Source organism: Solea senegalensis, linkage group LG11 (genome assembly GCF_019176455.1).
Source record: "Solea senegalensis isolate Sse05_10M linkage group LG11, IFAPA_SoseM_1, whole genome shotgun sequence".
Classification (NCBI taxonomy): Eukaryota; Metazoa; Chordata; class Actinopteri; order Pleuronectiformes; family Soleidae; genus Solea; species Solea senegalensis.
The window spans coordinates 7,224,376-7,236,670 of record NC_058031.1 but is presented as its reverse complement, the minus strand read 5'-3'; the positions used below and the strand labels follow the sequence as shown (position 1 = coordinate 7,236,670).

The 12,295-nt window shown below is 40.6% G+C and overlaps 1 protein-coding gene across 3 annotated transcripts in view; it reads right to left on the bottom strand.

Moving 5' to 3' along the window:
• Positions 1–12,295, bottom strand: part of scube3 (signal peptide, CUB domain, EGF-like 3) — a 77,816-nt gene that overhangs the window by 17,891 nt on the left and 47,630 nt on the right. The window contains exons 7-8 of one of the 3 annotated variants that reach the window (XM_044037301.1): positions 6,499–6,564; positions 573–689 (exon numbers count right to left, since the gene is read on the bottom strand). In XM_044037301.1, coding sequence (XP_043893236.1) covers positions 573–689; positions 6,499–6,564 — 183 coding nt within the window. The remainder of the gene's footprint in view (positions 1–572; positions 690–6,498; positions 6,565–12,295) is intronic. The other 2 variants (XM_044037302.1, XM_044037303.1) reach the window with 2 other exon arrangements.

Below are 12,295 nucleotides of genomic sequence, written 5' to 3'. Positions count from 1 at the left end.
CAATGGAGCAGTGGGCGGGCATGGACGCTGGGCTTCTGCATGATGACTGGAGGAACTGTCTGAAAGGCGGAACCAGTTTTTGATTGACAGTGTTAGAGAAACATACACGACAGTGGAGTCTTTTCTGCCTCAGTCCTGTGTGGTTTTTGCGACAGAAGTCTGTAGACAAATAGCTGCTTGTTGTGTGTTATTTGCTTGCTGATATGTAAATAAACACACTGTTATAGCGCTTCAGTTTTACATAATTATTGCGTTTTCTCGGTCTAGTTGTTCACTTGCAGAATTTATGTAAAAATCTATGTATAAATAACGGAGCCTGAAATGAGATTCCCTTGTTTTCAAAGACCAGCAACCACCACTTTGGTACAGATACCACTTGTAAAACCATGTGTGTGTAAAATAATGATAGTAGTCTATACAGAGAACATCCAACTGGAGGTGGGGGGGGTGGATGCAACAGCACCAAAAAAATTCTGTTAGACTTGGCTGAAGAAAGAGGTTCTCTGCGAAGTGGCTGATAAAGCTGGTGACAGGTGGACATGTGCAGGTTGAATGGTGCCCGGTGGCTTTACCTTTGCAGGTCTTGCGATCTGGCTGAAGAGTGAAGCCTACAGGACAGCTGCAGCGGACTCCTGTCACTGAGTCGTGACACGTGCTATCACAGCCGCCATTGTTCACTGCACAGGTCTCTGCAGGGAAACAAGCACTCACTGTGAGACAAACCCCCGGAAAAATATGCAGTTGGTGCCATCTTCTTGACCTACTTATTTCTCCCCAATGGAACCGCATACAGTACATGCAGACTGGTATAGTAGTAAAAAAAAAAAATGAAGACACAGTGTTTTATACAGCATTCCCTTTTTTGTGTCACACAGGAGACACAATAAGAAGCACAGCAGGCTTATAAGTGTTTAGTGGTGGAGAGGAAACAAACAGAGACATAAAAGCAGTAGCAGGGTGAGATTAACAGTGAGGGAATAGAAGAGATGTTTGTGAATAATTAAAAGGAAAGTATCTCGAGGAAATGTTATCACACAACACAATATAAATATTTTAAGTGTGTGTGCATGTTTGCCTCTTTTTGGTCAAGGTGAATTATAACCTCCAAATGTCTTAGTCCTGCAGACATATCAGACTCCCCTTCAACATGAGACCACTTGTTTGACTTCCACATAAATAAGGACAAAACCACTTTTTTTTCTCCTTTTTGTGACAAAACCTTCCAGGCATTTTGGGGATAAAAATGCAATTTCAGGTACCTGTGCCTCTGTGTTGGCTAGACTGATGTAGAAAAAAGCAAGGCACTCAGTCAAGATAGGAGAGCCGCGGTCTCTTCTCTTGACAGTGACAAATTTCACTGAGACTTTCATTTTAAGCAACTGTACAGAAGAAATTTGTTCTCACATAGAAGCGACTGGCATCTGCCTTATAATGGTGCTGCCAACTTTATAGAGAGGACAGAAAAAAACAACATTGTAACGTAAAGTTTCTGTATGGTAACTGGTTATTCACACAGCTCATCACGTCTCTCTAATGGGCTGGATGCTGGATGGCAGCTTTTCTAAACAGGAGCCAGTGCAGCTGGGTTAGGCAAACTAGATTGCCACTCTCACACGAGGCACTAAAGAGGGAATACAGCTGCACTTTTATTTTTTATTGAGAGCCAGGATCCCTTTGGGGAAACACCTAATTCTCTCCACTTAAATTTAAAACTGCAATGCCTGCTACAGCCATAATGAAACTTTTAAAAGCTCTTTCTGTTGGACCCCCAAAAAAAAAACAAGTAAAAAACAAAACTCAACTGAAATTGAGTTGAAGCACTAGGACTATGTATCAAAGCAGAACAAGTGCTTACACTGATGTAATGTAAAGTTATGTTTTAGAGTGGTTTCCTAGACAACAAGGTGGCTGAACATCAATATAGTAAGACAAAAATAAATCTCTCACTGTAGGCAGGTAAGGCTGGACAATATGGAAAAAGAATCTGATCATGACATACTGCTACTACTACTATCTATACATCTCTCTCTCTCTATGTATATATATATATATATATATATATACACATATATACACATACATATATACACATATATATACACTGTATATATATATATATATATATATATATATATATATATACTGTATATATCACGACATAAGACATAAATCACATCAATATTTCTGTTAAGCTTAAAGTTTCCCCTTTACTCTGAAGTTAAATGAAATGTAAAGATAAGAAATGGTTATTTTGGTTTAACTATTGTATATATGTGCAGAAAGGCCCTTGTTCCAAGCGGGGCTTGAACCCGGATCTTCTTGCTATAAAGGCAAGAGTGCTAAACACTATACCAACTGTGTGCCCTTGTAGAGCTCAGAATAGGTTAAATTGGTGACTTGACCAATCTGACGTGGAAACACAGTATGACACACTTCGCGGCTCCTCTTCAATTCTCCCTCTGCAGTCTGTTTATAGCAGGGGAAGAAGGGTCTGAGAGAAATATTCATGGGCAGGGAATTGGCGAGTTAATGAGGGTCAAGTCATTTTATCAGCCGCTTAAACCCCGTTATTTTCGCCCCTTGCTTAATTGCACCCTGTCTTTGGCGACTGTGTGTGATATTGCTAGAGAAGACACTATGGTCTGCTGTTGAGCTTTAAAGGGAGCACGTACTTAGGTCTCAGATTGTGTGTTCTCCAGGGGACGGCGCTGCTTCAGGTGTCTTCTTCTCATTTCATTTTCTGTCATCATTTTCTATTTTGACTCGCTCTCACTTCACTTGCATGTTGGCGCGCTTGGCTGCGGTCATGAAAACATAACCACATGTGTCTCCCCCTGCTGGTCTGACACTGTGTGTGTCAACCTAACTTGACGCAGCTGCAGCGATTCCAGCCACGTGATTGGTTTCTTTCATTGTTTCAACTCATTGGTTTGAGTTGTCTGTCAAAACGTGGATGAAGTGAATATCTTGTTTTTATATCGAGGAAACGTTCTACCACGATATATAACGTTATCGTTTTATCCCACATCCCTAAAGCTAGGTTTTGCTACATGCTTCTGAAAAATATTTAATCTAAATTGATAGCATTCTTGATGTCCCACATAACCGTCAACAAACAAAGTTATGTCAAAAAACTGCATCTGTAGCATTCAATAAACACCACCAATGATATTATTCAGACTAGGACTGAACAATTTTATATAAATATCTAATTGTGATTGTTTCAACTGAAATTGCGATATGAGAGGGAATGGCAATTTAATTTATTACAAATTTTCATTTGAATATAACATATTTAAAATGATTACAGTGAGATATTTGTGCAGATCTGTGAGAAACAAAGATGTTTTCTTCACACTGTAGAACATGATGTGTACATGTCAGGAAAGTAATTTAAAACACATTTTGGCGTTAAGAAATATTGCATCTCCGGTATTACGATTTTGATGAAATGTGAATTAATTGTTCAGCCCTAATTCAGACCGCATGGAATGATTGAGTGGCGTATCCATCTGCCATGTGGCATCCTGAGTGTACCAAGTCTCACAAGGATGCGATTTGGTTATTAGGTATTTTTCGAAGTGAACACATTGAAAAAAAAAACACTGTTTAGAGCATCATATGCAAAATCATCTAAATTAATATTTATATATATATATATATATATATACACATATGTGTATAAATATGTGTATATATGTACATATATACACATATATGTACATATATGTGTATATATATCGGTACATATATCAATTTAGATGATTTTGCATTTCTTCCTTTGATGTGTTTGAAAGGAGAATGTGCAAAATAACTAATAACCAAATCGCATCCTTGTGAGACTTGGTACACTCATGATGCAACAATCTGCTTCCAGAAGAGCAGTGGGCAGAGGGCAGAGGGAGGAGGAACTTCCAGTTAATGCCTCAGTCCCAACCCAGACTGGAGAGTATGGCACTGTGGGTTCACATAATTGCAAAGTGTGAGCAGAGACAGTTGGCAGACGAGACAATAAGACAGTGTCAGGACATGCCTCCAAAACGCTTACCCAGACAGCCATCTCACCAAACTGTAATGATCATGTATTAAGAGAGCAAAGAAATATTTCTGACATTATGGTTTTGTGAAGACAGTGGAGAGACACACGCTCTGGTATGTGTGTGGGTTTGTGTGTTTTGGATGCACACCAGCCACATCCACAGTGCACCAGGTTGGGATCTGCAATTACAGTAACAGTGGGCAGACTTTTGTAAATATTCTCCAGTGCAATGTGTCGAGTGTTTGGTCTTAAGCTGAGCCTCTGCAGTATATGTTTCATACAGGCAGGCTCAGACAGTGTACATCATCTTTTAACAGAAGCCACAGGATTTATGGCAGTGCGACGTCTTGGCTTACTTCAGAACTGATGACAAGCAACCTTGGGGCAACTTGTCATCAGCGATTTCTGATGACCACGAACAAAGTACATGAACCGATAACAGAATTCTCCCAAGAAAAAAGGGCACAGGAAAACATTTCCCCAAGAGTTTGTCACTGGGAATAGATTGCTTTCGTGAAAATACAGCGTTTCCTTGACCAAACAGCAAACATGCAGCTGAGTGAAGTTTCTAATATGGTTATCAGACAAAAGCCTTTCTAAAGCCTGGGGGTGAATGCTCTCTCAGTAACACACAAAAAGAAAACCATGAAGAACAGTCTGTTAAAGCTTACGTTCACAATTTTAATATGAATTATCTCTGGTTCGGTAACAAAGGAACTCATCCAAGACACAAACTTGATAAAGCAGGATGCAAAAATCACCCTCCTGCTCTTAACGTTTCTATTTCTGAGAAGCAGCAAAAAAAAAAAAAAGTAGGACAACAAAATACTAAAATAGGTCAGATTATTATATTGCAGCATATGAGGAACTCAGCGTTCATGTACGTACGTACTGAAGTTCCAACTATTCTCTTAAAACACGATTGTTTCTGCTTTTTACCTTGAATGGTTTACTCCTCAGAGAGCTCAAACCTCCTCCCTTAGTTTCTTACATGCTATAATTAAGTCACAAATCTCTTTGATGTATTGAGGCTCGATTTACCCTCAGATTTCTGTGTTTGTTTTTCCGCCGTTCATCCTGAAAATTGGGCTTATTTGCATTAGTGATATTATCAAAATGCAAAGTTTTGATACCCTTTCCCCCCACATGTGCTCCATTGTCCACTGCAAATGTAGTGAATCAAATTACCCTTGGCAACAAAACAGAAAAACAAACTTGACTGCAGTGATATTGATTCATTTCCCATCAATGATTATTTTCAGCATTTCGGGCCAGATGATGATTGCATGTGTATGAAAGAAAAAGTTAAAAGTGAACCCCGTGTTTTATCCTTTGTATGAAGTGCTGCTGAATCGTGGACATCGCAGCTAATAGACCATAATGATGGGGTTTAGAAACACTGCGGCTGAGTGCTTGAAACAATGCAGCTTATTTTCAGTCAATTCACTAAATCCATGGTGTTTTGAGCATTTAACCAAGGCTAATTGAATTTATTATCACTTCAATTTGCTCACTTCATTATTTGAACTACAATGGCGGTGAAATGATTTGCTCAAGTTGATGAATTTTACATTTCTGCATTGAAAAATCGAAAACAACTTACAAATATTATTAGCCAAGTGTACAAAAAGTACATGTTATGCATAAAAACAGCCCCAGTGACAGATGCATTATTATATACAGTGTGACAGAGAAACTGCTCTGAAAGGTCACAAGAAATATCTGAGGAATTGCGAGATAATTAATGGGGTATGGTCAAAAACCACAAATCTACAGTATACTTATTCTTTAGACCTTTCTCTGATTGTTGCTTCTCAGTGAAATATTGAATCACTTTTCTTCTTTGTGCCTCGAGCTTAAGTTTTTTAAATGAAACCATCTGAGACGTTGAGAGGGGAAAAGTCCCAGCAGAAGAGAAAGCCAATCAGGCATCTGGGGCCCAAACTATAGCCTTCTTCATTCGAAAGAGCCCGAGAGCCACTGGATTAATTTCTAATAAATGATTGTGTTTAAAAGGTTAAATGTAAACATAAACTTGTTTAATTCAAATCCTAACCTGTAAAGCAACTCCAGCTCTCAGATAAATGTGGTACGGACAAAAGAGCATTTGAGCAAACGCATCTAATCCCATCGCGATCCTAAAAATCGTATATAATATCATATAGAGTACAGTAAATCTGTGTCAGTTTGTATAATGTCCATGATGCGGCTATTTGCAGCTGTGTTTGGAAAAGGTGCGGTTTTGACACAGGCAGCAGCAGTTATTGAGAGGGCATTCACAGGAGGAAGAGGAGGTAGAGGTGGAGGAGGACAGTGGGGTGTCAGAGGTTGAAGGTCAGAAGGATGATGCCCCTGTGGGGAGGGGAGGGGCCTGATCAGTGTCAGCTACGTTAGCTTCCTCTAATACTCCCCACACCCACAGACCCCAAGAGAGAGGAGTCAGAGGAACACATATTTACCATTGGGGAACAGCTGTGGTGCTGCCTGGGACTGGACACTCCTCTCCCCTGCATGCACACGCACACCCACACACACATACACATATTGTAAAAACACTCCTTTAGTTCTCCATACACTTGAAGCACACAGCACTGGCGTGTTTTGTAAATCATGAGCATGTGTTGAGATCTAATGCAGTGCAGTTCACTGTACATCCACCCTGCTCCGCCCCATGATATCTTGCATAATTTATGGGCAGGACTCCTTTCACTGAAGCAGCATCTGTGTGAGTTGAGTGTTTTTAACTAAAGGTGTCTTCACTCGCAGACCTTTGTGAAATGGATGACTTGGGAGAACAGTTTGTCACACAGCTACGATGTGATCACACCTCTGCTTTCTGTTACTCAGGACGACAAGGACGACTTGATGAAATGGCACACAGTAGTCTGCAGAGCTCCGCTACCTGATGTCACGGTGCAACAAAACTATCTGCCTACATGGTGGATAGCTGAGTCAGGAACAGGCTAATGGGAGCGTAGAAGATGGAGTGATGGCTTCACTTGTAGAGTGATCACTTCCCATCAGGTACTGAATTATGACATTAAGTTGGCATCGAGAGTCACATCTTCCCAGGTCGGCAGACGTGCATGTTACTGATGTGAAAGCACATTGGACTAAACTTTTAAGACCTGCTGTATTTTGAGATACACCATGACATTTATAAAACCGTTATTCAATTTGACAAAGTTACGGGCACATTCGTTATAAGTTAAATCTCTATAAGTTACCCCTTAACTGCTGACCAGGACGCTGCAAATCTGGATGCCACTAAATCTGGGTGGACCACTAATCAAATAAAATATCTTGTTTAGTTCATATGATTTAGTTGCAATGTGCAAGTGTGCTCTGGAGTAGAATGAGGGAAAGTTTATCACGAAAGTCTGGAATAACGTCTGCTCCGACTGTTTCCACACCCGTGCAGAACACCCGGGGTCAGTCCATCAGGTTCTGTGATATATTTCTCAATCTCCGTGGATTTTAAGTGCGCAGTGAATCTCGAAAATAATTGAAATCAGCGTGGCTGCCTAAGTTTTCTGGAGCAAACTGAGTCACGTGACGTCCGCAGCTCATCTAAGCTACTTGACTGAAAATGTCAGTGCTGATGATGATCTGAACAACACTGAGTCTTCTCAATAATCATTAAAACAAAGTTAATGGATTATTGTTAATTTAACCTAATTTAATTTAATTTAATCTATGGGCAGGCTAATCTTTCTTTGTGAATAATGATGTCTGATGTTGACGTACAAATAGTGGCAGGGATATCTCTTTAACATTTTATGTTTTATATAGTGTTGTGCCACTCATTGATGAAGTTTTAAGTCTCAAGGCCTTTGCTTAACCAAAATTATTTTTCACTGAGTGATATTGCAACTTTTGTTTTTTCAGACCCAAGGTCAGGTCTCACTTACAATGGATGCCCATCTCACCAATCATGATGCATAATGCTGATGATGTGCAAATATGTGGCCTGCAGCAGTGAAGTGTTGAAGCTTAAGCTCCTCTCCCTTCTTCACTGTTGGCCCAGGTATTTATTTCCCTTTCCTTTTATTCAGTAAAATGACTGAGGACCAGCCATAGGCTGTATATGAAAAATGAATGTCCTCCGGTTTGAAAAGTGAAGCTTCGGATGTAGGACAGAAGTAGCAGTTAGCCACCAGAATTGAATTGCAAAAATAACTGTTTGATTGGAAGTCTATGGGAAAATGAACTTCTGCTTCTCACTTGATTTATAACAATCCATTTTTAAGTTTGTTTTCGCGACCAGAAGACTACGTCTACCTTTTGGTAATACAGTATAATGCTGTATTATATGCTATAATGCTTATAACGTTTTTCTGTCGCTGACTGTCATTGGTGGAGCAACCCTGACCATACAGTACCATTTTACTCTGGTACCCCAAGAGAAGAGTACCCAACAATGGCTTGGTTGGGGCTAGTTATTTTGGCACTATTGCTAATGGAAATGCAAAAAACATACGTACTGTACCAAACCAATTAGTTCCATTCAGTGGAAACACGGCTTAAGGGACCGGCTTATGATTGCTTGATGCTGACTCCACCTGTTTTTCCAGTGTGGTTTTAATAGAATGAATAGTTTAACCCTGAATTATTCACAATTTCTTCTTTATTCATGTCCCTGTTGATATGCAAAGGCCTTCACTCTGAGCTAACTTAAACACTGACTGACGCCTCTTGTTCAGGTCCTCGTCTCGTCCCTCTGCAGCAGACGGCAGAGACATGATCACCCGTCGATCGTGTGACATATTAAGACCAATCTTTGTGTTCAAAACACCTCCACACTATTCAGCCACAGGGAACAACTGGAAAGTGAGCCAATAATTTATGCAGATGATCATGAGGCTATAAGAATGGGGTGGGTGGCATCATTGTGCGGCGATCATCTCTCCTGAAGTTAACACATCATCACAGTCCATTAAAGCCCACAGGTGGTGATAATGACATGAAAAGATGACATTATGTTGTTGCTGTAACAAGTGAACAAACAGCAGTGGTTGTTTTTCAAATGCAAACAACAAACCGATGATGACAGGCCCTCGTCTAAAATGAAAAAGGGTGACATTTCAAGGCAAAAGTGTTACCTCTCAACATGCAGCCGTGCAAATAAATATTCCACACAGTGATGTGTTGTTGTTGTTGTTGTTTAGATGAGAGAGGAGGCTTTTGCAAGTTAGTATGAGCACTGCGAGCCTTGACAGACAGAGTAAGTGGTGGTTAGTGGTGCAAGCTGAAAGACAGGGACAGCCAGATTTGTATCTGCACTTGATGATATCTTTAATGGTCAGATCACAACTACTGAAACACCTCCAGCCTCACAATTTTTGTCAATAAAAACAATTTTGAATAGCAACAGCAACCTTTTCTTTCGATGTCGAAACAATTTTAACAAAGAAAAATGTTCCCACATTACTTATTATGAATTTAGTTTAACCTTTATATTCAACTATATCATACAAAGACCATGTACATACTCCTATCAAATACCTGGGGTGTAGGAGGATCTAAGGACTTAAGTGTTTATTCCTGCACAATTGGTAATGTTTCAAAAAATATTATTTTCATAATTATTCTCAAAAAAATCACAATCACATTAAACCCCTTTATTTACAAAAAACTCTGGGGTGCAAAAATGCCAAACTCAATGACAATGGCCCCATTCACACCTGGTTTAAACCTCCATCCTCAGCAATCCAGTCGCTTGTGAATAGCACTAAGTATGATTGTTCACACCTGCAATTGAAATGCGTCCTGGCTGCTTCTCCCGTGACCACATGACGACAGATGTGGCTTATCTGCTCTTTATTCAAATACACACTGACATCATCTCAGTACAAGGAAACTAAATCGGGTTTTTACTGTGCAGATGTGTCTGGTGTCACTGTATTTGTGTGTGTGCATGCAAATGACAGGGAGAGAGACAGGGAAAAGAGTCAGGATGAGCTCATGTGAATCAAACCTCTGCTCACGTGAGTCAAAGCTCTACTCACGCTGGTTTAACATGAATTAAAATGTTGGCGGTTACAAAAAAACAAATCACATGATGATCAGCGTTAGTATTGTGGCACTGGCTGCAAATAAATCTGTCAGACAGCGTGATCAGAAAAGGGCACCCTTTACATCTGCATTAGAATGTGTTTTCTGTGATTGCGCTTCACCACATGCATTTACACGTGATATTAACATGCCTCTTCTGTGTCTGAATCAAGATCTGATTGTTATCCGATCATGGTCACCCCCTCCTCAGGGGAAGAAGTCGTCTTTGACAAGCGGAAAACCACCAACAGCCGAGGAGACTACGCAGTTTTGTCACCACTTTCACGCTAGCTGTGTTCGGAGCCACCAACGTATTTCCAGTCACGTAGTTGTTGTGGGTGGAGCAGAGATGCATGGGAGACTCATTGCATTTCCAACCACCTCCCAAAGAGGTTTGGCAGATCGGATAACAATCAATATGTCTTGGGTGTATTTACACCTGTACTTACAAGAGGTCAGGTGCTATCCGATTGCAATCCGATCACAGAAAACACATTTTAATGCCAGGAGTAACGGGGGCCTTGGTGGAGGATGTGGTCACATGCGTCATCAAACCACCTCCACATGCGTTTTTTTTGGGATCAGATCTGAGGACAAATTCACGATGGACTGGGAGCGTTCAGACATGTACTTAGTGCGATCTGGATGTTATCAGATCACTCAGGACAGATGTTAATACTGGGTCTGAATGGGGTCAATGACAGATCAACACTAAGCATGCACAGATTACAGCAACTGCTGTGTTTCAACCAACACGTCTCGGTTCCAACATGCACCTCGCATCAAGAAACGAGGACTCGCTGCAGTTACAGAGGAAAGAGAGCACAGTCAGATACTAAATACACCAAGGTGAATGCACAGACCACCCGAAATGAGAGCAGCGTGTTTACGTTATGGGCATATGCATGAAGACTACATGTGTTTATATGCATGCGATGCACTCATGCTGGATATGTATTGTATGTTTGTGTGGTTGTTTGTATTATGAAATGCATCTCTTGCTCTCTTACCGTGTGCGTGTGCGTGTGTGTGTGCAGCCAACTCTTCAGATGATTGAACTCCTGAGCATGCCTGCATCTGCCTGCTATTTGTGAATGTTTATGATTTGCTGTGTTAACAGCAAGAATGATTCCACATGACGGCCACTCTCTCCTGCTATTTTAACTTTCCTGATACAGACTCACTATATGCAGAAATGAACTCGATTTGAAATGAACAGAAGAACTGTCTTCAGCCAAAACCGTGACATTAAAGCTTGAGCAGGTGTCTGCACGTGTCCCTCTCTCTAAAAGTGTGTGTTTGCATGTGCATGTTTGAGTGAGAACAGTACGCGTGTGCCATCCATTTCCTTACATTAACATTCTCACCTACGGTTTTGCAGGCGAGATAAGTGGGATAAAGACGTGACACCTCCAAATGGAGCAGCATGTGTTGTACTATTACAAAATGCATGACCAAGCCCGGGTGAGGAGAGACACCACAAAATGAATGACAGCTTTGTAGAATGCAAATGAAACACCTAACATACCGACCATCAGACCCACTGACAAGGCAAACACCATTTGTAATCATGTGCCATGTTCATTTTAGAACTCCTTAACGGATGACGTAATTATCACCACGTGCTACGAAGACAGCTTGTGACATTTAACAAGTCTCCACAAGAGACCATTCGCTTCAGGTTAAATAAAAATGGATTTTTTTTTTTTCCATCAAAACAATTGATTTGTTTAACATATTTGTCCAAACAACTGCTGTATTAAAAATCTGGCACATCAACTTCACCTATCAATGTAAACCTATACACTTTTCACAAAGTGCAGACATTGCTTTTTATGGTGGAAACCCTGCACATTTACAGACCTAGCTCCAAGTAGCACTGCCTCTCTAAAGATCTTTTAATCTTCTTGTCACTCAGTCTCCCCTCAGTGGTCATTTGGCAGGTTGTTTGTTTTAGTGGGGTTTTTTTTTATTAACTAATAGATTGTCTGGGAGATGGAACGCTCCTGTGTTGAACCACAGAGTGGGCCTCCCTCCACCTCTGTTTCTCCAGACTCTGTGGGGGAAAACAGAGATTTTAACTGGCTGTCTGTTTCCCAATCTGGCACACCAAATGTAAATGTGCTTTTTTCCTCTGCCTTGGAAGTCAGGACAGACTAGGACATATAATTTGGTAGCGGTCAATTTTGCGGCCTCCCCCTA